The sequence below is a fragment of the Balaenoptera ricei genome, chromosome 7, assembly GCF_028023285.1.
Source record: "Balaenoptera ricei isolate mBalRic1 chromosome 7, mBalRic1.hap2, whole genome shotgun sequence".
NCBI classification, from domain to species: domain Eukaryota; kingdom Metazoa; phylum Chordata; class Mammalia; order Artiodactyla; family Balaenopteridae; genus Balaenoptera; species Balaenoptera ricei.
The window spans coordinates 42,024,448-42,051,349 of NC_082645.1; the positions used below are offsets into that span (position 1 = coordinate 42,024,448).

General features: G+C 36.4%; 2 protein-coding genes across 5 annotated transcripts in view; one reads left to right on the top strand and one right to left on the bottom strand.

The window, feature by feature from the left end:
* The window catches only part of NMI (N-myc and STAT interactor), a 113,363-nt gene that overhangs the window by 70,632 nt on the left and 15,829 nt on the right, over positions 1-26,902 (bottom strand). The gene's annotated exons all lie outside the window — the stretch shown is intronic.
* On the top strand, positions 1,793-17,260 carry TNFAIP6 (TNF alpha induced protein 6). Its single transcript, XM_059927139.1, has 6 exons — positions 1,793-1,943; positions 6,644-6,781; positions 8,261-8,422; positions 12,324-12,552; positions 13,353-13,393; positions 17,050-17,260. Exons 1-6 carry the CDS (start codon positions 1,850-1,852, stop codon positions 17,217-17,219), a joined length of 834 nt encoding a protein of 277 aa, XP_059783122.1. The 5' UTR covers positions 1,793-1,849; the 3' UTR covers positions 17,220-17,260.

A 26,902-nucleotide genomic window follows, 5' to 3' on the forward strand; every position in this document is an offset into this window, starting at 1 on the left:
AAGATCCCACATGCCGCAGAGCAACTAAGTCCATGCGCCACGACTACTGAGCCTGCGCTCTAGAGCCCGCGATCCACAGCTATGAGCCCGTGTGCCACAACTACTGAAGCCCACACGCCTAGAGCCCGTGCTCCACAACAAGAGAAGCCACTGCAATGAGAAGCCCGCACACCGCAACGAAGAGTAGCCCCTGCTCGCTGCAGTTAGAGAAAGCCCGCACACAGCAACGAAGACCCAACGTAGCCAAAAATAAATAAGTAAATTAATTAATTTTAAAAAATACTCATATAATTCCACTTTCCAGAGAAATATCGTGGTTTGTTCCTTCCAACTCTCTATTTATCCTATTCCCGCCGACCATGCCTATCTTCTTTGTAGTCACGCCTACCTGGTCTAGACTAGATCCTCTTTTGCACCAAACCTAAACCCTCTAATTCTGTCAGTGAACTGGGATATAATCCCCTCATCTCTCATCTGCTGTGGATCCAAAATAGAGAGTTTTGAACCCTAACAGATTTATGCGCATCTCAGTGAGTATCCAGTAAATTCTGCACCCTCAGCCTACCCCCCACAACTGCTCTTCCAGGAGAGATAAGATCAGTCTAAGCCTTTGATGTGCAACACAAAGATGCCTAAGGGATTCAAGGCTAACTTTAAGATCAGAGCAAATCCAGATTCCAATATCAATGGTGGAACTAAGAAAGCATGAGAAATGAATATAATGGGAGCAAATGGGAAGCAGTTTGGTAGCAAGAGTAGAGACGCTAAGTAGCGAAGAATGACAAATGAGAAAGAGAAGCCAAAGCTGCGGGAAAAAAATGGCTGTCAATCAACAGGAAACACCACTAGCATCAGAGCAGTGGGGTATTACCAGACAGGTTCCCCAAGGACCCTGCACAAAAGGAGAGGAAAATTTGGGGTATTTCAAGGCATGGTGACTTTTCTATGATAACTGTTACCTATGATTTCGATCATCTTCAAAGTTAGAGGGGTTCGGGGAACCTAAGGCCATATTTTAATTAACTTTATGACTATCTACCCACTCACCTTCCTCCCAAAAAATCAAGGATTTGTGGCCTGGAAAAATTTGTATTATAAGATAGCCCCAAAATGCTGGAATGTCCTAAGTCTCTGAAACTGAACTACTTTTCTGGAAACTGATGTATTTACCTACTGACCACAATAAACCAAGGACTGCAACAGACACCACCCAGGACAAAAGCAGACAGAGGAGAGGGTAAAGAAATGCTACATCACTGGAGACAGTTTAGAGTTTGCCAGCTGTGTACACTTTTTGTTTCAAACTTTCTATACAAGCTTGGCAATGTTTAAGGAAAACTAAAGTAACATTACCAGGGTCAAGTTCAAGATTAGTGTTTAACCCCAAACCCCATACCGCATAATTGACTTACTGCAAATAAGGTATTCAGGGTTTCTCTTAAAATTCCTACTGGTGTCTTTCTTTTGTTGTTTTGAAACCACTGCTGAATCTGCACCAAGTTAAACAAACTTCCTAAGAGAAAAGTGTCCATGACAGATAGAATAAATGATCCCCTTTCAAAGTAAGTGAATTTTAAAATGTAGATGATCATTCTATATCCTTAGTTTTGGTTGCCAATGCAAATGAATCAGAGAATTTGCCTCAGACAGTGAGTTAATTGTGTAACTCTACAGAGGAAAATGCTATTGGAGAGTACTTGCTGACCTCACAGCTGAAAAAAAAAAAAAAAAAAAAGAAAAACCATTTAAAAGATGTGGAAACCAGATGTTTCAGACACATTTCAGCCTCTTCTCTGGGAATTTATCCTGAGCAGCCCCTAACAGGCTATTCCTTCTCTACAACTGAGATATGGTCATCTTAATTTACTTATTTGTCTTGCTGTGGGAAGAGGCTCACGGATGGGGATTCAAGAATGGAATTTTTCATAACTCCATATGGCTTGGTAAGAAACTTCACTCATGAGCTTCTTGTTGGGAAAGTCGCTTCTCTGAATTCATGGAGAAGTGAATCAAAGCTGTAAATTTTTCTCTTCTGTTCAAGGCTGATGTTTTCAAAGAAAATGCTTGGGAAAGATAGCTACTGGAATGCATATATCATTTTTTAAAAAGTGTTTCTGCCTTCTAAAATTTTAAAATAGCTTTTTATAAAGTGAACTGTTCAGTAGAAAATAGAGGTTAATATTTATATTCCATATGAAAATATGCTTTAAAATTTTCAAAGAAGATGTGGTGGTATAGTGCAGAATGTTTCCTTAACAAAATAAAACCACCAATATATTATTTTGTTTTCATTTCAATGCATTTCTAGTCAGATTTCATAACAGGTAACCATAAGAGAATTACAACAGGTAAATTGGAATACACAATAATTTTATAATTATTGCTCCATGTACTCTGACCTGTAGTGTATATCATGCTTTTTCCAAACATCTTTTGACTAGTTTGATAAAGCCAGCTTGTAATATAGAAAAAAATGAAAAAAGCTTGTATTTCTGGATGCATTCTTACCACTTGATTTCTTTTGTTTGAGCTATCCATTTAAATACTTTTCTACCTCTTTTGTTAGAAAAGGAAAGTTTCTTTTGTTGTTTTGTTTTGTTAAATGTAAGGAATGACATAGACCTAACTGTGAATATAAACAACAGACCAAAAAAGGCTAAATAGAGAAAACCCAAAATACCCCATATAGTACTCTTAATAATGCTTTAATTCTCATGATACAAATTAATACTGCTTTATGTTCACTGTTGTGTTTGATAGTGAAAAAAATTTGAATTGCTCAAGAAGAAAACTGACAGATCCTTGTATAAAATAGAGAAATAAAGAGAAAGCAAAATTAACCTAGATTTTGATGTTATGCTTGCTAAGCAGCACATAGTTATAGAATATTTTCCCTTTCAGCATGTTTCTCTCTGGTAATAACTGCAGCCATGCGGATTTCATTAGAAAGCTCGATTGCAATGCACAGCCTTGCAGCCTCTTTTTTCAGTTTGAGCCAGTGAACAGCTTTCATGCTGAACAGTGCAATCCATTTGGCCAAGATGGGGTCTGGAATTTACTAGAGGAATGAGCAAGTCTCTTTATTTTCATTGCACACCATCAAACTTGGGAAATATACACCTATTTGTCAGAAATGACAAAGATGATCATAAAGCTAGTAAGAGTTAAACCCACATGGATAAACTGAAATGCTGTCAAATTTGCTAATGATCAAGTAATTTGGAGTTGCTGGTTTTTTTTTTTAAGTGATGTTGTATATCACCAAAATATAAACCTAGACAATAGGAGTTCTGTCCTAGAGATAGAGAGGAGCAAACACAAATGTTTGTTAATAGCATACTGCACATTTGAGGCCCAGAGTGATTGCACAGTGCTTCATGCTTCAATGTGAGACAAATTATTGACCAGTCAGCCTAGCATAAATTGTTTACAGTTGGTTAGGCCAATGCAGTAGTAGAAAACTATTTAGGGAGGGAAGAAAGTTGAATTAGAAGGCAGGAATCTGCTAGCAACTATCAAGAACAAGGCACTTTAAAATCTTGGTCTCAGTCCCATACTGGTAAAATGAGAAGTCTGAAGTAGGGGACCCCTAAGGTTTATTTTTAACTCTTGTATCCTCTAATTCCTTAGATAGTAATTTTTTAAGACACTTAAGGACAAGAGACTTCAACTAGTTTAAATGGATTATGAAGATCAAAAAATGTACAGATAAGCAATTCTTTTTAGCCATTGTATTGAATCCAAAAAAGGAGAAGGGAAAAGTAACATTATCATGAGCTCCTACTAGGATACAGAATCTATGCTTATGGGTTTTATGGTTTATATATTCCAAAAAATAGCTGTCATTATTCTCATTTGATAGATGAAGAAACTGAAGCTCAGGCAGTGATTTATACAAGGTCACACAACTGGTCCACTGTAGAACCAGAAACAGAAATCAGAGCCAACATACTATTGTGTCACCACTTACTAAAAGGAAAAGGAAGTTACTGGTTAAATAGATTTTCAATTTCAGTGAATGACAGCTAGAAAAACTAATAAATTATTACTTCCTCTGAAAGGTGAAATTTTTTAGATTAGGACTCATTGTACAAAGGACCATCTTAGTAGTTTAAAATTCTGAATTGGGAAATACTTTAAAATAAATGTGTGCTTAAACCTGTCAAGTACACATGCCAAGTGTACTCAACTTGTTCATAAGGCAAAATAATGGGAAGTTTGGGTCTCTTTCAGGAACAGTGTGGAATATTAATATTATTTAATAAACTAAAAATTATAGTATAGACATTTCTGCTATTTAAGTTACTACCTTATTACTAGACAAGTTTAAGAGGTACCAAAAGTTTAAGAAAAACTACCAGGAAGAAAACTTAAAATTATTTTTAAAATTTTTTCTGTTAATTTATTTTTTTCCTGCAAACATCTGTTAAAAGAAAAACTGAAGCATACTTAAATTTTTGAGTTTATCTGAGCAAAAATCCATTTGAATTTGGCAGCATCCAATCTAACAGATAGAAAGGAGCTCCGAGGAGTGGTACAAAATGCAAGACTTTCATAGGCAGAAGGGAGCAGGCAGAAGGAAGTTTTACTAGGGGAAAAAGCAGGTTGGTTATGGCAAGGTTACTTTCCTTCAGGGGATGGCAGGGGTCTATCAGGCAGATGACCTAACTGGTGGTGATCAGGAGGTTTCTGACTGACTGGTTTAAGATTCCATTTCTGGGTGAGCCGAAACCATACTTAAGTCTTGGTTTGGTGATGTGGGGCTTAGCATAAGGGACTCCATTTGGAGCTTGCTGTCGTGTTTTTAGTACATCATATTTTTATTTCTGGAGTAAAATATCACGGAAATCTTAGTTTGAGAAACCTTGGCAGACAAAATAATTCATACAAAAATTTTTTTCAAATAAAGATCTTTTAGAGAACAGATACAGTTTTAACACTTTTAAAAAGTAACAATAGGGCTTCCGTGGTGGCGCAGTGGTTGAGAATCTGCCTGCTAATGCAGGGGACACGGGTTCGAGCCCTGGTCTGGGAAGATCCCACATGCCGCGGAGCAACTAGGCCCGTGAGCCACAATTGCTGAGCCTGTGCGTCTGGAGCCTGTGCTCCGCAACAAGAGAGGCCGCGATACTGAGAGACCCGCGCACCGCGATGAAGAGTGGCCCCCACTTGCCGCAACTAGAGAAAGCCCTCGCACAGAAACGAAGACCCAACACAGCCATAAATAAATAAATAAATAAATAAAAATTTTTAAAAAAAGTAACAATGATCTCCATCACAATACATTAGTAAGCACTACATGTCTCCTTCTCTACTAGAAGCCTTAGTACCCCTGTACTTCAAAATAGATGTACTTGCATTGCCCACTAGTGCTTGAGTTGCTTGAGAATAGGGCTTGATCCCCAGCACCTATCAAAGTACCTCATGGTATATTCTTAAAACAACCAAATTGGAAACGAGTAAAAGCTTAGTTAATGAGGCTTTACCCTATGAAGGACACTTGGGAAGTAGGTGACTCTCAAAGGGGAAAATGACTGATGTTCCTTGTGTTCTCTGACCTATAAGTATCAGATGCACTAAGGTACTGTGTATTAATGACAGGCTTTTTCCATATAAGGTATAAGAGCAGTATCCCATGGAGTCCAGAAAAATGCCAAGCAGCATCTCCTATTGAACTGTGGCATTGCCAACTTCAGCTTGGGGAAGAGAGTAAAGAACAGTATTTCTAATACTGCTGGATTCATATCTTGCTGCATGCCAAGAAACATACATTCTCGTTGGAAATGGTCTTGATGGTGGCTGATTGCACAGGTCAGGGGACAAAGACTTAACAATAATCTGACAGTCAACATAGAACTATTAGAGCTATGTTATGATTATTGTCTTGGGAATCTTTTCACATTGTTTCTATGGCAAAATGCACTCCAAACTCAAAACAATCATTTTAAACAGTGATCTAGTGGGAGACAGCTCATGTATGACTTAACACTATCTAAAATACGTTGGGAACAAATGTGAACCGAAAAGACAAACCAGCTGAAGAACTTAGGAACTGGTAGTTAGGTGTGTCCCACTTTTTCTCTGCTGTATTTAAATCTATTTTTCTTTTCTTCAATGTAATATTTGCTTGCTTTGGATTCCTTTAAACTTTTCCTCAGTTTTTGATTTGTTTACTAAATTCTCAATTATATTGCATTAGTCATTTCCCTCAAATGGCTATTTTGGCTTACTTTTCTCCTTCATTGTGAGCCAATTTTCATTGGTTTCTTTTGCCTTCAACTCCTTTTCTTTTCCTACTGCTTACCTTTCTAAGTTTTTAAAACAAAGCCAAAAAAAAAAGTCAAAACTCTATCACCTTTGGATAATGCAGAAATACAATGTTGTGTTAAAACTTTCTTTCAGGTTTTCAGTTCAAAAAATAATTTAGCCTCAAGTTTCTATCTATGTCCCCCCAAATTCCCCTCATTCATATTTTTTTTCCAAAGCTTTCTAACAATGAAAACTTAGCCACTCAATGCAGCTGACCCAGGGAACCCTTTGGCAGGAACAATAGCTGATGTAATCTTCCAACTGAGGCCACAAAATTTCCCTTGTTCCACAAGAATGGATAATAGTGCATTGACGACATTTTGTGAATTCACAGAACAAGCAGCAGGCGTGTACCACAGAGAAGCGCGGTCTGGCAAGTACAAGCTCACCTACGCAGAAGCGAAGGCGGTGTGTGAATATGAAGGTGGCCATCTTGCCACCTACAAGCAGTTAGAGGCAGCCAGAAAAATTGGTAACGGCTTTGACAATAATCTTCTTTTTCACCCTTGGAAAAAAAATTTTCCACCTTTCCTGCAACCCCTTATTAAGACTTTTCTCTCCACCCCTGCTAATAGTTCCTCCGGCTTCTCCTATCTTCTCTGCCTAGAGCTGGTAGACAATTCCTACTACTAGTAACTTAGTTGGGGTCACACCCCATTGGGAGCTGATAAATAAACATCAAAAGAAAATGAAGACATCATTATCTCGATATCATTTAAACTCCTCATTAATTTTAATGCCATTGCTACTCATTTTTAATATCATCCTATCTCTTCTTGACGTCTATGTGTCATTTTCCTCAGCTGTTAAATGGTGCTACTATGTGTGTCTTACAAAGAAATTTACTTGGTAGAAGAAATAGTGAATTTAGTGGATTTTTTTTTCAATTATTTTCAATTTTTTCCTTTTCTTTTTTTTACATTAAGTGGGAGAATGCATTTGTACTTTAGGATCAAAAGCCATGAGGAAAAGTAGGATAAGCAAGTTGTAAGGAGGCAGATGAAAGAAACTGGGAAGATGATGTCAGGACACCTGGTGAAAACCCAGTAATTAACAAATGCTGTTTGCTTCTTTATATTAAAAAAACCGGGCTGCTACTGTCTCTCCTGGACTTTCAGGAGAATCCAAAAGGCCACCCCAATTCAGAATTTTCTTCTCCACTGAAGATATCCCTTTGCTGATAGGAACATACCTGGCAAAGCTCATACTATTACTATACATTACCCAAGACAAAAATAAAGGTGTTCTCGAAAATGCCCCAAAGTCTCCCCAGATGACTGCTCAGTCTATACCCTTAGGGCTCTGTGTGACGCAGTAAATGGAATGATGTATACAAAGGCCAGAGACATTACTAGCCATGGGGGACTTGTATACAAAGGCCAGAGACATTACTAGCCATGGGGGACTTGTAGTCAAATCGTTCTTGGATGGCATTGGCAAATATTAAAACAGCCTCCAAAGTTGAGTAAGGAAAACAAGGCTGAGGCTTTGTTTGAAATGTATGAGTACTTTTATCCCTAGTCAAATTTTTTAAATATTAGTGATATCTTAATTGATCCTGAAGGAGAAATTATCATCTGAAAAAAATTTTTTCAGTATTGATGGTAATTCCAGAAATTAACTCATGGCACTAGCTCGGTCATTTGTGAAAAGAAGCCAGCTCTGAAATTGGATTGTTTTCATATCCATGGTATTATTATTTCCTAGTCCATCTGCTTCTTTTTTTTTTCTCCAAGTAAGATGTCATTTTCTAGTAAAAATCAGATGTTACAAGAACTTTTATATATATTCAAACTTTATTTTTTAAGAAAACAGTTCTTCTCCTTTTATATGAACTGGATTTGGGCAGTTAAGACACTGTCCCTGTTGCAAGGGGCCATCTTAGTTGAGATGACCTTCACTCAGCTGAGGGAATAACCAGTTAAGCCATTACCCTTCCATTCTCTTGCAGGATTTCATATCTGTGCTGCTGGGTGGATGGCCAAGGGCAGAGTTGGATACCCCATTGTGAAGCCGGGGCCCAACTGTGGATTTGGAAAAACTGGTATTATTGATTACGGAGTCCGTCTGAACAGAAGTGAAAGATGGGATGCTTATTGCTACAACCCACATGGTTTGTCAAAAACAATAATTTTATACTATATAAAAACAGGTACAGGTTACTAAGAGGTTAGTAAAAAGAAAAGACTTCTTCTTCCAGAGAGAGAGCAATTTAGTAACGATAATTATTAATAACAACTACCATTCATAGAATGATTATGTTGTGCCACACACTGACTTATGTCTCTTCATCCACACTGTCACTTTATTGTTATACCCATTTTAGAATTCAGGAAACTAAAGTTCAAGAGCTTAAGTAACTTTCAGACAGCCAGTAATTAGTAGGCAGGTGAGATCAAGACAACTCTTTTCTGTGCCAGGGAACTTTCTGATTACAAAGGAAAAAAAAAAAAAGATTATAAACTTGTCACAGTTAATTAGCTAAAACTATGAAGTAGTACTACCAAATGTTAACTGTTCAAAATTATCCCTTTAATAGAATGAGAAAAGGAGACAGAATAAACAAAGTTTTTCCCTAATTTCTTTTTGGGCACAAATTCTTAAACTTCCAAACTAAGCAACCCTCACTCTGTGGTTTGTTTTAACAAATATATACTGGATATGCTAGTTATTATTGTAAGTACCTGTTTATTCATATTCTTTTTCCATGGTTGATTGCAGCTAGGAAAACTTTAAAGAGAAAATTAACACATTATAATTACTATAAACAGTAATTCTTGGTCCATGCTGTTGGAGAAAAAAGTAGACGGTTGTTTTGGGATATATTTCCCCCAGGATAATATTACAAAGTGTTACAACATGTTATAAAGTATTTCCCACATATATGATCATAAACATCCTCAGGTGGTGTCCCATTTGGATCTACCTTAGAGAATGTCCATGACAAAGTAGGAGATTACAGTGAAGTTCTAGCATATTATTATAGAATTTATTATTTAATAATATTATTAAATAATAATATTAACCATTGGAGAACAGTTTCTCACATTTGCAACTAACCTATACTTCACAATAATGTATACTCCAAGTAGAAAAGAATTTTTCCTAGAGCTGTCACCTATTCCCACTTGAGACAAAATATGAATAAATGGGGGCGTGGGATGAATTGGGAGATTGGGATTGACATATATACACTAATATGCATAAAATAGATAACTAATAAGAACCTGCTGTATAAAAAAATAAATAAAATTCAAAAAATATGAATAACGTGCATTCATATAGACTATAACTTTCAAATCACTTTGACATACTTTAAGCCTATAGTATACTATATTTAGTCCTATATTTAGTCATTGTTAATAATTCATATATCTTCTTTTCCTCTCTTTCTCTCTTCCTCTCTTCCTTTTTCTTAAATATATTTATACAAGCAACTCTCTTTTTACTCTTAAGAGTAACTTCTATTTCCAAATATATTATCTGATTCTTTTGCTAGATAAACTTCAGGATCTCTGAGCACCTACTCAATCATTTCCAAAGGTCAAAGTCTAAGGAAGATGTAGAAGTACAAATGGAAAGATTCTTACAGTATTTCATTGCCCTTTTATAAGAATGCCACCTTAACTTACAAATTTTTATAAGCTGCTTTTGTTTCTCACAGAGGCTGAATGCTTTTTACTCTGGGAATATGTGTACAGAATCCTGGGAGACCTGTGCTTATTCAAGTCTCAGCTTACTTTTGGATTCAGTGATATACTGATTATTTAGGATGTGGTCAACCTGAAGGGGACTGGGGGCCACCTGAACTAGCAATGGGAGAACAGTTCCTTGAAAAATAATTGGAATGAAAAAAATCATAATGGTATCAGAAAAATAAAGCAATGATTATTAATTAATCAATATCACCAAGTTAGAGTTGATTGAAGCAAGGAAGAATAGGGTCATTCAGAAGTGTTCAGAAGTCAGCTTGCTCATTCGAGTTCTGAATGTGTGGCATGATGCCGACTGCCTCCTGTATGAATACTTCTTAACCAACTAGCTGTCAGTCCTCAGGGACCCAGCCTGCTTTATGAATCTGTCATTTTCTAAATAAGCAAGAGATGAGGCAATAATTATATGTAACATGAAATACAGAGCTGAATAGATATAGCTAAATATAAAAACAAATTAGTTCAATATTTGAATTTTTTTCCTAATCTAATGATATATACATCAAAGATAGGATGCTATGGGGCAGAGAAAATCACTCCCAAAGCGGGCACTGTACATGCTTATGTGCACATATAAACTATGTATTATATAATATTTAATAATACAATAAGAATAGCTTACACTTTGCATAATACTCTTAAGCTATCCTTTATATTTTATCCTCAGAATAGTCCTGTGAGGGAGGTAACAGGAGAGGCATGACTATATTTATTTTACCAATGAAGAAACAGAGGTATAGACTGGACGCAGAGCTCAGACTAGATCCCTGACCCTCTTTTGTCACTTCCTTGCCTTTCTAAGAGCCTATTCTGCCCTGGGGTGATAAGCTTCCTTTACTTCTATGGTGTTAAGGATTCTAACACAATTTTTTATTGTAATAGTTATTTTAAAGGAGAATATTCTTGTAAAAAACTTCTAATTGGGGAATTCTCTGGCGGTCCAGTGGTTAGGACTCGGCGCTTTCACTGCCAAGGGCACAGGTTGGATCCCTGGTCAGGGAACTAAGATACTGTGAGCTGCGTGGCGTAGCCAAAAAAAAAAAAAACAAATTTAATTGATATAATAAAAAATACCTTTGAATGCTATCCAGAGTCACCACTACCATCACCACCACTCAGATTATTTTTGAGTTTCCAGTTTGTATCTTTTTTTCAAGACACTAGACATTTAGGTGATATGGAATTTAACTGGGGCCCTTCCACAGCTTTCTCTCTAGGCATACTGTAAAATCACTGTTCTGGCAGAGATTGTTTGTTCTTATAACAGGTTATGGGACAGGACAGAAATCTGTGAAATGGTAAATGACTTGAAAAAACCAACATGGATATCTTCACCAAATCCTCAAATAGTATGAGGATTAAGGTGCTAATTTAAACCAGTAAAAGGAGTATAGAATGATTATAAATTATTCCTTTTAACTGGATTAGAGTGACCTTCAAATTCCCTAAGTGATCTTCATATTCTATAATGATTTTCCAGACAGAATTTATTGGACTCATTATTCTAAGTGTCTGAGTCCCTGAAGACACAGTGGTGACACCACAGAACAAAATCCCTGTCATCTTGATTGGGCTGTTGGTAATATGGGCATATATATTTGTCAAAACACATTTAAGTGTACACATAAGACATGCATCCTATGCTTAAAACGTAAACAGAGCAAAAATGTCAACAGGAGCACAATTATTATTCCTTCTTGCTGTTTTACTTTTAAAAAAACTCACAAGTGGGGACTTCCCTGGTGGCACAGTGGTTAAGAATCTCCTTGCCAATGCAGGGGACACAGGTTCGAGCCCTGGTCCTCGAAGATCCCACATGCCACGAAGCAATTAAGCCCATGTGTCACAACTACTGAGCCTGTGCTCTAGAGCCTGCGTGCCACAACTACTGAAGCCCACACGCCTAGAGCCCGTGCTCCGCAACGGGAAGCCACCCCAAGGAGAAGCCCACGTACCGCAACAAAGAATAGCCCCCCGCTCGCTGCAACTAGAGAAAGCCCGCGTGCAGCAGCGAAGACCCAACACAGCCAAAAATAAATTAATTTTTAAAAAGTTAGAACAAAAAAAAATTCACAAGTGGTCTATGTTCATTTTAGAGAATTTAGCAACTATTAATGAAAAAACATTTATTCTTTAGCTACAGTTACACACGATATACTATGGATGCTATATATTAAATCATTTTATTTTTATTTCATAAAAAGTACTAAATAGATGGACACTAAGAAATGAATATCATTTTTTAAGTAGGAATCATTTTTTAAAAATGCTTTCTTATCATTTTTTTTCCCCTCATTTCAGCAAAGGAGTGTGGTGGTGTCTTCACAGATCCAAAGCAAATTTTTAAATCTCCAGGCTTCCCAAATGAGTATGATGATAACCAAATCTGCTACTGGCACATTAGACTCAAGTATGGTCAGCGTATTCACCTGAGTTTTTTGGACTTTGACCTTGAAGATGACCCAGCTTGCTTGGCTGACTATGTTGAAATATATGACAGTTACGATGATGTCCATGGCTTTGTGGGAAGGTATGTATTGTTTCTCCATACAGGAAGCTAATGAACATCCGATATTTTGCATGATGTTTCTTTTATTTCTCTCCATCTGTCCCTACAACATTGATTTTCCAGTTTATCTATTCTCCTGCAACAGAGTATCTTTTTTTTAAAATTAATTTATTCATTTATTTATTTTTGGCTGAGTTGGGTCTTCGTTGCTGCACGTGGGCTTTCTCTGGTTGCGGCGAGCTGGGCTACTCTTCGTTGTGGTGCGCGGGCTTCTTATTGGGGTGGCTTCTCTTTGTTGTGGACCACAGGCTCTAGGCGTGTGGGCTTCAGTAGTTGTGGCTCGCGGGCTCTAGAGCGCAGGCTCAGTAGTTGTGGCGCATGGGCTTAGGTGCTCCATGACATGTGGGATCTTCCCGGACCAGGGCTCGAACCCGTGTCCCCTGCATTGGCAGGCGGATTCTTAACCACTGCACCACCATGGAAGTCCCTGGCATTCTGACTTGCTCTATTTTTCCTCCACATCATAAAAAAATTATCACAATACTTCTCCAACTAAAAACAACAAACCTACGTTGAGTTGCAATTTCTAAGCAGTGCTTAAGCTGAGATACTTCATATTTCAAACAATGTTTTAACCCCTCTTCTCTCTTACAAATTCAAGTAAAAATAAATAAATATAACAATAAAATGTTGTAAAATAATAGAAAAATGAGCCATTACTTAGGGGAAATAAAGTACGTCAATTATCAGTAAGAGCCACTTGCAATAGCTATATAATAATCATTCATGTGACCTCTCTTTTTAAAAAAATTCTCTTTCAGATACTGTGGAGATGAGCTTCCAGAAGACATCATTAGTACAGGTAATGGCTCTAAATTGAAGAACAAAACTATGATTTGCTTTCTCAGTATCAGTGAAAATGAAGGACCCAGTAGTTATTACTATATAGTTTTTAAAGTTGAGAGAGCTGAAGACAGATATAGCTTGCTAGCTTGTAAAAGGCAAAGAAGTGCTTATTTATACTTAAAGACTTTTATCAACTCCTTGCACTAAAAATGTGTACTCTCTGGTTATTTGCAGGAAATGCAGTCTGAGATAGTCTTGAATCTGCAAATCCATAAATACTGCTGTAGCTTATAATTCCCATAAAATGTGGTAATAAAAGGTCCAAACTTTTCATTGATAAAGGATTGAAGTAATTTGTAAAGTTGTTAAAATACTTTCTATCACTGAAAAAATTTTTACATCATATTTATTGCATTTTCACATTAGTACAGCAATCCCCAGAGAGTCTTGTGAAGAACACAGTTCTGTTAGATGTTTTTAATAGATATTACATGAGAAAAGGGCTCTAAGGTCAAGTAAATTTGGGAAATATTGGATTAAACAATGTGAAACAGCTTTCTTTATTAGAAGATGTCAGAGAACTTTTACTATGCTAATTATGCATAGTAAATCTAAAAAGGCTAGCTATAGTAGGCAATGTTTTCCAAATCTTTTTCCTCTTGCTAATTATTTTGTGTGACTTTGTTCCTTGAAATGTACCCCAAGAAAGGTCCCTGTAGCAGCATACATTTATCTCAATAAGCAATACCATTGCTATTGCCTCAAACTGCTACTTTCTAAGAACTTTTACTTTCTTAGATGTCTTCATTTTCCTTTTTATTTTCATCACCAGCACCAGTAATTGGCATTCTTTTTTTTTTATTTTTTTTTAATTTATTAATTAATTTATTTATTTTTGGCTGCATTGGGTCTTCGTTGCTGCACGTGGGCTTTCTCTAGTTACCACGAGCTGGGCTACTCTTTGTTGTGGTGCGCGGGCTTCTTATTGCGGTGGCTTCTCTTTGTTGTGGAGCACAGGCTCTAGGCACGCTGGCTTCAGTAGTTGTGGCACGTGGGCTCAGTAGTTGTGGCTTGCGGGCTCTAGAGCACAAGCTCAGTAGTTGTGGCGCATGGGCTTAGCTGCTCCGTGACATGGGGGATATTCCCGGACCAGGGCCCGAACCTGTGTCCCCTGCATTGGCAGACGGATTCTTAACCACTGCACCACCAGGGAAGTCCCTGGCATTCTGACTTGCTCTATTTTTCCTCCACATCATAAAAAAATTATCACAATACTTCTCCAACTAAAAACAACAAACCTACATTGAGTTGCAATTTCTAAGCAGTCCTTAAGCTGAGATACTATTAGCTAAAATTAGTCCCACACCCTAGCTTTGCAGTGCACGCAATTCTCATTTATGAATCATTACAAGAGATGGAAACTCTTGTTCAGTCTTGGAATGATTAATGCTTAAAATTTATTAATTCATTACTCTGTTATAGTCTCCCTAGGAAGAGTAATCTGTTAAACTTTTTATTTATCTCTTATTCTTTACTTGAGAACATATTTTATGTTAACAGAAAACTAAAAGAAGACATTTTATGAGATGTAGGAGGTAGTTGGGGGGTGAGAATCTTATTTAAAAAAAAAACAAACAAAATGAAACAGAGGGAGAGTCAAAAAGAAGTCTGAAACTTAATATTTTTCTTGTTTTGTTTAAAACAGACAAAACTTACTCCAAATGTAACACCAAATCAGTGTTTTTCTTGCACAACTGCAAGGAACTAAAAAAAGAAAAACCCACACAATTTATTACTCAAAGAGAAACAAATCAACAGAAAAGAGCATAGTTAAATAAAAAGCCAAAGATTTAGCAAAACAGCGGGAAGAATACATTGATACAAAGTAATAGAAAAAGAAGATATAAAATATGTTTAAAGTATTATCCTATCAGTCAAGCACAATGCTGTTAACATTTTGATTTAGTTTTCTTCTTAAATATATACTTACTCACCCCTGGATATTTATATTAAAAAACAAAAACAGAAAATAAACTAAAAATTACCCATTACTGTACCACTTTAAAAAAAGGTATATAAAGAAAGAATGTGCCCACCCTTCTCATCTCTCCCCACCCAAGAAAGGCATTGGATAACTATGTGGTGACCATCCTTCCAGATGTCTTCCTGTATAATACAAACATTATATATCAATACATGGAGACCATGGAGCTATTTTCAAGTCAGAGTATAATATTTAGATCATTCTAATTCTTTTTAATGACTACCTAATAGGTACCATAATTTGTCATATACCAATATTTAACATCCTGAAGGTGGTTGGTTCAGATTTTTTTTTTCTTTTGCTATTGAACATTTCACTAGACATTTTTAAACTTCTATTTTGTAGTGCAATTTTATTTTTAAAAAGTAAATTTCTAGAAGTGAAATGTTGGGGTCATAGGTGATGTGCACTTAGATGTGGATAGATGTCACCAAATTAGCACTAGCCCTACAGTGCCAATTTGTATTTTAACCAGTTGAGTAATCTGAAAAAAAAAATTTTGGGGGGGCTTCCCCTGGTTGCGCAGTGGTTGAGAATCTGCCTGCCAATGCAGGGGACACGGGTTCGAGCCCTGGTCTGGGAGGATCCCACATGCCATGGAGCAACTAGGCCCGTGAGCCACAACTACTGAGCCTGCACGTCTGGAGCCTGTGCTCTGCAACAAGAGAGGCCGCGATAGTGAGAGGCCTGCTCACCGCGATGAAGAGTGGCCCCTGCTTGCCACAACTAGAGAAAGCCCTCGCACAGAAACGAAGACCCAACACAGCTAAAAATAAATAAATTAATTAATTAATTTAAAGAAAAAAATTTTTTTTTTTTTTTTTAATTTAAACAACTCTTTCAAGTTTGAGAAAAGTACAGTGGACCACAGCATGAACTCTGAACTCAAACCTGGTTCTGCCACTTATAACCCTGTGGCCTTGGGCAAGCTACTCAGGTTTTCTGTGCCTCAATTTCATCTATAAAAATGACTATTTTAATAGTATCCACCTCATAGTGTTGCTTTGGAAAATAAGATGAAAGGCACTTAAAGCTGTGCCTTTCATCTTATATATATATATGGGGTTTTTGTAATGAATTCTGGATTTGTGATCTGGATTAAGAAGGTCATTCCCTCCTGAAAAAGAAAAGTATTCCTATATTTATTTTATACAATAACGTTTTCCCTTTTTGTTTTTGGTACATTTTGGTCTTTAATGCAGGTAAAATGTAGTTAGGTGCTTTGTGTAAAGGGATCTAGCTTTGTGGGCTTTTTTTTTTTTTTTTTTTTTAACAAATGCAAGGCTTGTTGCCATCATTTAGTAAATAATCCATCCATATCTTAATGGTTTGAACTGCCTGCCATTCTCCTGTAATTCTATGGATGTTCCTTCTACAAAGAATCCCTTTGAAAACAGAATAGACAAAATTTCCTCTAGGACACATTGGAGAGCCACAGGAAAAAATATGACAGTCCTGGTCCCAGTTGGCAGTGAAACTACAGACTCTACAGCTTGAGAATCTAGTCCTGAATTCTGGGAGTCTTGTTCATGAATTTTTATATTCTCCTATGAGAATGAGTCTTTGAATTGTCAGCCAAATTGAAGGAGAGTAACATCTTGGTTCTTTTGCATCCTCCTCCTCCCCAGGAAATGTCATGACCCTGAAGTTTCTAAGTGATGCTTCAGTGACAGCAGGAGGTTTCCAAATCAAATATGTTGCAGTGGATCCTCTATCCAAATCCAGTCAAGGAAAGAATACAAGTACTACTTCTCCTGGAAATAAAAACTTTTTAGCTGGAAGATTTAGCCATTTATAAAGCAAAGAAAGACATTCCATATTTATGTTTCTATCTTTTGGAGCCCCTTTGATCTCACTTTTATATTATTATTATTATTAACATTTATTTATTATTTTTCTAAATGTGAAAGCAATACCTGATAATTTGGGAAAAATTGGAAAATAAAGAAAACTTTAAATGAGAGAATAAAATCTCCCATAATACCACTGCATAAAAATAACAAGCATTAACATTCATATATTTTTCTTTTAGTCATTTTTTGATTTGTGGTATATGTATATATGTATCTATATGTATTTGTATTTCAAACTTTGGAATGCTGCTCTATGTACAATTTGATATCTTGGATTTTTTACCATTGAACTTTATGGTGTACACGTTTTCCCCTATCACTGAGTATTCTGCAAAAACATGATTTTGAACATGATTTCATTTACGGTATTCTGTAAACTGTCCGTGCTACGATTGTTCCATACTTTATGTAAACCTGTCTCTATTGTGGGAATTATAGGTAGTTTTCATAAATATTGTTTCAATAAACATCCTTGGACATAAATGTATTTGTACAGCTCTCTAATTATTTGGGATAGGGTCCTAGAGGTAGAATTACTGAGTCAGAGATTAATTAAAATAAAAAAATGTTTTTGAGGGAGATAAGCTGGACTTTATGACACTAATGGGGTGGGTGGTGGGCTGGATAGCTGGTGGGCTGCACTACTCACTCAGCAGACAAAGGCCTCCTCTAGGGAAGCGAGAAAGTGAATGGACTAGGAAAATAGCAGGTCATTAACCAGCAGCATTAAGGGTCCATTTGAACTTTGTGGTATGGACTTTAACAGGAAATTGGTCAGCGAGTCTCTTTTCCTCTGGCCATGTTCAGCTACACGGGACGAAGACAGATTAGTGAGAGAGCAGGAGTCAGCAGGGTCAGTTTTGCCAAGTGAGTATGATAAGACAGGGGCAAGGGAGTAGAGGATATGGGTAAGAAGGGATTGCAATGATAACCCAAGGAATTTAGTTTGATAAGGGGTGAAGAGAGGACAGTAAGGAAACGAGGGACAGTAAAAAAGTGGTGCGCTCAAAGAATTGTCAAATCAGAGTATGAAAGGGGACGCACTGGAGTTAGTAGGTAGTGGTCAGAGAATGAGATATTAAATATAACCTTTTGTGGCAGGCAGAAGAGTGTTCCCTCCCAGGATGTCTGCATCCTAATCCCCAAAACCTGTGAATATGTTACCTTATGTGACAAAAGGGACTTTGCACAAGTGATTAAGTTAAGGACCTTAAAATGGGATATTATCCTGGATTGTCCAGGTGGGCCCAATGTGATCACAGGGGTCCTTAAAAGTGGATGAGGGAGGCTTAAGAAAAAGAGAGTCAGAAAAAAGATGTGACAAGAGAAGCAAAGTCAGAAAGATGCAACATTGATGGCTTTGAAGATGGAGGAAAGGTGCCATGAGCCAAGGATAGTGGGTGGCTTTTGGAAGCTGGAAAAGGCAAAGAGATTCTCCCCTAGAACTTCCAGATGGAATGCATCCCTGCTGACTCATTGATTTTAGCTCAAAGAGTCCCATTGGACTTCTGAACTACAGAACTGTAAGATAATAAATTCATGTTGTTTTAAGCTACTATGTATGTTACAATTTGGGGGGAGCAGTGATATAAAGGTAATACACCTTTTAATCAGTTTCATGCAGGGTTAGACTTAGGAATAAAAGTCTAATTCTAGATGACAAAGCATAAATAAGAAGAAGCTGTAAACAGAAGATAGCTATTTTCTAAACTCAGAGAAATTAATTTAGGTGAATATTATTTAAGGCTAGTATAACATTTCTCTGTTCATATGTTTTCCTGTCTACATCTGAACTTTTTTTACTTCCTTGATCATGAATTTTTTTTTTTCACTTTTTTTTTTACTCTTTTCCTCCCACCCATAGTCTTTTTGGTCATTTTCCCCCCCAGTTTTTAAAAATTGAAGTGTAATTGACTTACAATATTATATTAGTTTCAGGTGTACAATATTGTGATTTGATATTTTTGTGATTTGATATTTTTATACATTACAAAATGATTACCATTTTAAGTCTAGTTACCACCTGTCACCATACGAAGTTATTACAATATTATTGACTATATTCCCTCCACAGGCTTTTTGCTCTTTATCAGAATCAACTTTTTTTTTCCTTTGGAAATTTTGATAATGGAATTTAAATAGTAAATTGAAGAATGTGTGTTAATTTGAAAATTACAATGCACTCTAGGATATAAGGTATTATTATGGATGATAATGAATATAAATCCTCTAAGATTTTCCTGAAAATAATATTCAGATGTATGAAATATTTAGAATGATATTAAATGTTATCTATTACCACTGACCCAGATTCCCCTATATCTCAATGGTGTAGTGAGAGTATTATATGAGAATATTATACACAGGATCAGAGATGGGTTATAATGACTTCTAGAGATCTGACTGAATTATTTACAAGCCTTCCTACTGAGATTTAGGGTACATTATGATCATATTCTAAGATCTATAGAAATACTTGGAAAGGAAGAATTATAATATATATATAGATAATTTTTAATAATAATTTTAGTAAAAAAAAGTGACCTTGTAGAACATTTTTAAAAACTTGACTTTCTTTATTCAATTTAGCATCTTTTGCATGTCTACTCTAGTATTCTTTATGTTGTAGCAATTCCACTTTATTTGAATGTTTTCAGTTTAATACCTGCTTAGATGTATCTGTAGGTTTTTTTCTCTATTTTTTTTTCTTTGTCATGTTTATGTGTGGGTTTGGGAGGTTCCTTTTTTTTAAGTTTACTTACTTTCAATTGAATGTGATCTTGATATCAATATCATTCTCTGAAAATAAAACAAATTGACTAATGTTTATACATGTACATACATACATATTCAATATTTTATTTAATATAACATTTGAGTTCAGATTTTTTTGAAGAAAATTTTTTGGAAAGGAAGTTTTTTCAGAATATGTTTTACAGCTTATTCAAAAAAAATTTATTTTTATTTTGAAGGCAAGTTGTTTTCATGTCTTGTGCTGTTTTTAAATTTCTAAAATATATATCCACAGCTATTTAATTTCCTTCTGAACAAATGCCCAGCAAAGAAAACCACAAGAAGAAATCACATCCCACAAAACCTCAATATATAAAAGTAAACTCCCTAGAAACACAGGCTCTTGGGCCTCCACTGGGAAAGCCACATCCTTAGCAATATTCATAAAATATAAAACAGTTTTTGAGCACTTATTTGACTGTCAAACAATTATAAATAGGACTATACTTGCCTAAGTATTAGTAACCTCACAGCAGTTCTCATGATGTCAAAAGAAAAGTTACATGGTATTAGATTTAACTGAATCAAGACGTTCACTTAAAATAAAATTACATGTACAATACAGTACGAAAACTAATTTTCATATTGTTTTTTGAAGTTCTATGCCTGCTACAGTGAATAGGAATCACTTACAAGTATGTTTATATACCTGATAAGTATGCCTCATCAACAGTTTATTCACATATTGTAGGCAGAAGTAGGAAAAATTGCTCCAGTATATGAGTTGTTTCTTGCAAAACCAGAAAGAGCAAGGTTAGAAGGTAAAAATGATTAGAATTGTAATGAGTTGGTTTTTTTTTTTTTTTTCAATTTAAAAGTTACAGGTAATCAAGGTTAAAAGTGCTATAGAGGACAATGCAGTGCTAGATAAACATCAGTGTTCCAGCTAAAGTGTTACTGCTATGGGGAAAAGCAACATGTACGCTCTGCCTAAACAGCAGTATCTTCAGCACAGTTGATCATCTACTTAATACAGCTCTCCATCTAGTCAACTAAGATTTTTCTTTTTCTCTCTTTGCTCTCAATTTAATTTAATTTTGGGCTAGTTTATCTGCTCATATTAACAAAACTTAAGAATTTACAGATGATGTATTATGAATATTCTTCCTCCTATCCTGTTTCTCCGTCTACCCATTTCTGGTCCTCAAGAGCTATTTTCAGTGTCTTCAATATCCTTCAAAAGACAGTGTATGTAAATGCATATTTTTTCCCTTCCCCACTCCACTTTTTTTGTAGCATATTATACACACTCCTCTCTATCTTAATTTTATTTATATTATACATAACATACAATTAATCAAATTTATGTGTATAATTCAATAATCCTGATAAATATATATACTCATATAACCACCACCATAAACATGATGTAGAATATGTCTATCTTTTAAAATTGTGACCTTGTGCCTCTTTGTAGTCAATCCTCCCCTGCCATCCCTTGGCCCCTGACAATAACTGAGTTTTTTCTTTTTGTCACTACAGTTGTCTTTCCTAGAATTTCAATGAAATGGAATCATAGAGTATGTAGTCTTTTGTGCCTGGCTTCTTTCATTTAGCACAACGTTTTTGAGATTATTTCATGTTGTTGTTTGTATCATTCTTTTTTATTGCTGAGTACTATTCCACTGCATACCACAATTTGTTGGTATTCACCAGTTGATGGACATGTGCTTTTTCCAGTTTTTGGCTACTATGAATGAAGCTGTTATGAACATTCATATACAAGTTTTCATGTTGACAGATATTTTCATTTCTCTTAGGTAAATACTTAGGACTGAAATTCCAGGGTTGTATGGTAAATTTACATTTAACTTTTTAAGAATCTACTTACTGTTTTCTAAAATGTCTACCCATTTTGCATTCCCACCAGCAATGAAGAAAATTCTAGCTGGTCATATCATCATCAAAACTTGGTGTGGTGGGACTTCCCTGGTGGTCCAGTGGCTAAGACTCCACACTCCCAATACAGGGGGCCTGGGTTTGATCCCTGGTCAGGGAACTAGAACCCACATGCCGCAACTAAAGATCTCACATGCCGCAACTAAGACCTGATGCAGCCAAATAAATAAATACTAAAACAAACAAACTTGGTGTGGTGGGGTTTTTTTCTTTCTTTCTTTTTTTTAAATTTTAGCTATTCTAGCAAATATCGAGTGCTATTAATTTGCATTTCCCTAATGGCTAACAATGGTTGAGCACCTTTTCATGTGTTTATTTGCCATCCATATACTTTTTTTTAGTGAAGTGTCCAATTCTTTTGCCCATTTAAAAATTTTATTTGTTTGTCTTTTTTATTATTGAGTTTTAAGAGTTCTTTGTTCTGGATATAAGTCCTTTGATGTATGTTTTGCAAATATTTCTATCAGTCTGTTCTTCATTCTCTTAACAGTGTTTTTGGAAGAGCAAAGTTTTATATTTTAATGAAGTCTAATGTATCATTTTCCCTTCATAGTTTATGTTTTTTAAGTCCTATTTAGGAAATATTTGCTTACTCCAAAGTTACTAAGATTTTCTCCTATATTTTCTTCCAGAAATTTCATAGGTTTTATTTTGACCTTTAGGTCAGTTAATATGAGCTAATTTTCTAAATGGTATAAGGTAATGGTCTTTCTTCCTTCCTTCCTTCCTTCCTTTTTTCTTTCTTTCTTTTGCATATGGATATCCAATTGTTCTAGCATCTCTCTTCAAAAGAGTATCCTTTCTCCCACTGAATTGTATAGGCATCTTTGTGGAAATTCAATTGACTATACATGGGTAGGTCTATTTTTGGACTCTGTTCCATTGATCTATAGGTCTATCTTTATACCAATACCACATTCACTTGGTTACTGAAGCTTTATTTTTTTTTTAATATTTATTTATTTGTTTGTTTGTTTATTTATTTATTTATTTGGCTGCACTGGGTCTTAGTTGTGGCATGCAGGCTCTTTGTTGTGGCATGTGGGATCTTTAGTTGCAGTGTGCGAACTCTTAGTTGTGGTATGTGGGATGTAGTTCCCTGACCAGGGATTGAACCTGGGCCCCCTGCATTGGGAGTGCGGAGTCTTAGCCACTGGACCACCAGGGAAGTCCCATGAAGCTTTATAATAAGTTTTGAAATCAGAAAGTTTTACAAATTTCTGCTTATTTTTCAAAATTGTTTTGGCTATTCTCGTTTTTCCTTTGATTTGGCCGTGTTTCCCTGTTTCTTTGTATGCCTTGTGCTCATCTGTTGAGATCTGGGCATCTGAAAAATGAATCAGCTTAGCTAGAGATTTGGGAACCTCTCAAACCTCTTCTGGGTATGCGTCTTCTCTGGACTTGTGCAAGTGATTTCCCAGTTAAAGAGGTTTGCCTCTGCTGCTTCTCAGAAGCCCATAATCTCCTTCTCTCCCTAGTGTCTGTCTGCAGTACTGCAGTCTTTCTAGTGTAACAAGCTGTTGTGCTGGCCATTGTTTTCAGCTGCCCCCAACCTGGTATTCAAAGTACACATCCATTCTTTTCCCATCAGCACACTGACTCGGGCAAGACAGAACCCAGTCCCTTGGGCAGCCCTCTGAAAAGCCAGAACTTTGGATGCACATTCCACTTTTCTGTTTCCCTCCCAAGGGAGAATCTGAGAGTTGGGAGTGCCTGGTGCTTTACTGGGGGTCGAGTGTGAGGGGGGAGGGGGAGGAGCTAGGACAGGCAAATAAGAAGAACTTTCCTACCTGCTTCCTTATGTCTCTTCTTGGCTTTGCATTCACTTGGCATGTTGCAACCTCTTACCTGGTTTCTGGAATTCTCATAAAGGCAATTTGGCACCTATATTGTTGTTAAGTCAGTGTCTCCATGGGGAGCAAAGGCCTGGAATTTCCTATTCCACCTTTTTGCTGATGTTACTGCTCTTGTTTACATTTTTAATTTTGAAAAATTAAACTTATATAACAGGGAAGAGCTAAATTGGACTCCATGTTTGGTCTGTTTCTTCTACTTTAACCTTTGCTTTTCGTAGCTTTTGTTATTATAATCATACGTAATGGCCTGCCTCAGGGAACCCTGCCTCAATGTTAAACTAAAGTGCCTCTGTTCAGCTCCCAGGGAGAAAATCTGACCCTGCCCACCTGTGAATGGCTGCTAGAAAGAAGAAATTAACACATCCCCTCACCTAGGCTGGTCGTTCCAGGAGATGTTTTGTTAAGAATGATGACCCTTTTTACTTTACTTTCCCACCACCTCTCCCTCTCTATTCTGCCTTTTTACTTTACTTCCTCACCACCTCTCCCTCTCTGATTCTATAAAAGAAACTGGCATCCAGACCCCGATAGGATGGTTTATAGGAGACACTAGTCTGCCATCTTGTCAGTCTGCCGGCTTTCCGAATAAAGTCGACTTCTTGCCTCAACACCTCGTCTCCAACTCATTGGCCTGTTGGGTGGCAAGCAGGGCGAGGTTGGACTCGGTAACACTTACAGAAGAGTTACAGGCTACTATAATGAATGCTCACCTAGATGTACTCACAAAATATTGTTAATACTTTCACCACATTTGCTTTACCTCTCTGTCTCTGATACAAACAAGTATACTGAACCATCTGAAGTTAAATTGCAGACATCACATGTTTTACTCTAAAATCCTTTAAAACAGCGTGATATTTATCCCATGATGATACGACCAACACTCTATATAATAGTGTTGAATTTCTTGCTTACTAAAGAAAGAGATTTTTTTATAGGATGTTTGGGATTGGCAGGCTTTCAGAAGCGTACGTGGATAAACGTCAGCAATTGAAGTGTGGTGACTTAGCGAGGCTGTTGTTGACTGGCGCTCTAAGTCATGTTTACTGGACTGAGCTCATACCTGGCTGGCTGACTGTCAGAAGTGAGGACCCGACATTGATTAGTTTGGTGTTCACTGAGGTGAGTAGCTGATCAATCGAACAGGTTTAAGACCAGTTCTGATGGTCGCTTAGTATCATGGCTTCTGAGTAAGCAGTGTTTTCCTGCATTTGTGGGGACTCCTTTATTCTCAGTCTTCTCTTTTCGTCCTCATTCAGCCAAAGCTGAAAAAAGGACCAAAAGTCCAGATTTTCACCACTGTTGTTCATGGCTCTTGAATATTGAGGTTCCCTTTATGGAGACATGATTTTCAATTTGCACATTCATCATTGTGATTTTATCTTGTTTTTGTCTTTGAATCATTTGTTGAATCACTGTTAGCCCAGTGGCTGTGTGGAATCATTTTAAAGTTTGGACAACAGACACTGAACGGCAGTGAGACAAACAAGTAAAACTATAAGTACCGTCATATTGGTAATAAAAGGGAAAGGAAGATACTCCATAACCGTGAACCAAGATTTTAAAAGCCTGAGGAATAAAACAAGGCCTAACGACTCCCTGAGTCTACCTTAGTCAGTTTGTTTTTTCTTTCAGCTTGGTTATAGATTGTTTTATCTCACCCAAAGTGTTAGTCCCTGTATGGAAGTCTTAGTAATGGCACAGACTCCCTCCTGGCTGACCAAAAAAAATTAAGGCTATGCTATTCTATTGCCTGTAGGGCTCAGCCAGTGTGACGGGACAAATTTTTAATTACCATCTCAAGTTGTGCTTGTGGGTGGGGGGAAAATATTTGGGGGAATCTTTTGCTACAAAGGGTTTTATCTTTCAGACTCTTTTTTAAGAAATGTAGTTCATTCAGAGTGTTGGGGAGTTAAATTCATGGATGGTCTCACAAAAAGCCCTACAGAACACTTGTACAGCCTTGGTTCTGGGTCAGCACTGAAGACACTGATTTTCACATGGGAAAAAGAATCCAGGAGGTGCCCAAAAGGTACGATCAATCTTGAAGTTATAGATATACTGTCTTTGGGTGTAGTGATGAGAAACAGTTACTGCTACAGCCCAAGAATAGTTATATCCCTCTCTTGCAGCAAAAGAATATTTTTCTTCATTTATATATTATAGATAATATAGCAATATAATTTTATATAATATACTATCTTAAATATTGTTAACTGATATATAGTTATTACTTTAATATAATTATTGATATATAAAATATATTTTATAATATATAAATTATTATAGTTTTATTATGTAACATACCTTCAATTATTTTTCAAACTGGCTGTATTAGCCAAGCTTAGGAGAGCTCAATTACAGAGTTAGAAAGGTGATCGTTTTTATTTTTAATTTTTTTCTTTTCCAGCATTAAAAACAATATTTATTTATTTATTTAATTTTATTCTTTTCCAGCTTTATTGAGTAGAGGTGGTGACTGTTTTTGGTAAAGTTTACATATAAGCACATCATTATTATTGGTTAGGGTAACATAATAGACTGAGTCAAAAGTACACAACTTTAAATCACTAAAGAATAAAAAGCATAATTATATAAAAGTACTTAAGAAAGAGGGTGTTATATAGAAGAATATTGTCCCAGTGGTTTGGGGAATTATTATTATTATTTTTTTTAGCCATGCAGCTCACAGGATCTCAGTTCCCTAACCAGGGACTGAATCTGGACCACGGCAGTGAAAGCCCGAAATCCTAACTGCTAGGCCACCAGGGAACTCCCCCAATGGTCTTGTGAAAACACATTTTACAGTGTGTAGTTACCAGCTTATTCTTAATATCTTGAATCAGCAGTCCACTTTCAGGAACCATCAATTTCTGGAGGGTCTCTGGAGAATGTCAGTTTAGGATCTCCAATAGATGTAACTTTTCAGTTGTGTCAAGGTCCTTTATATTTTTCTAGAGGATTGTCAGTGATACAGACAATAAGGTTTTGGAGTAAGCAAAATCCTGTGTTACTAAAAATCATGAATAACTTCTAATTAAATGTATCCCCATACTGCTGGATAAACAAGACAAAATGTT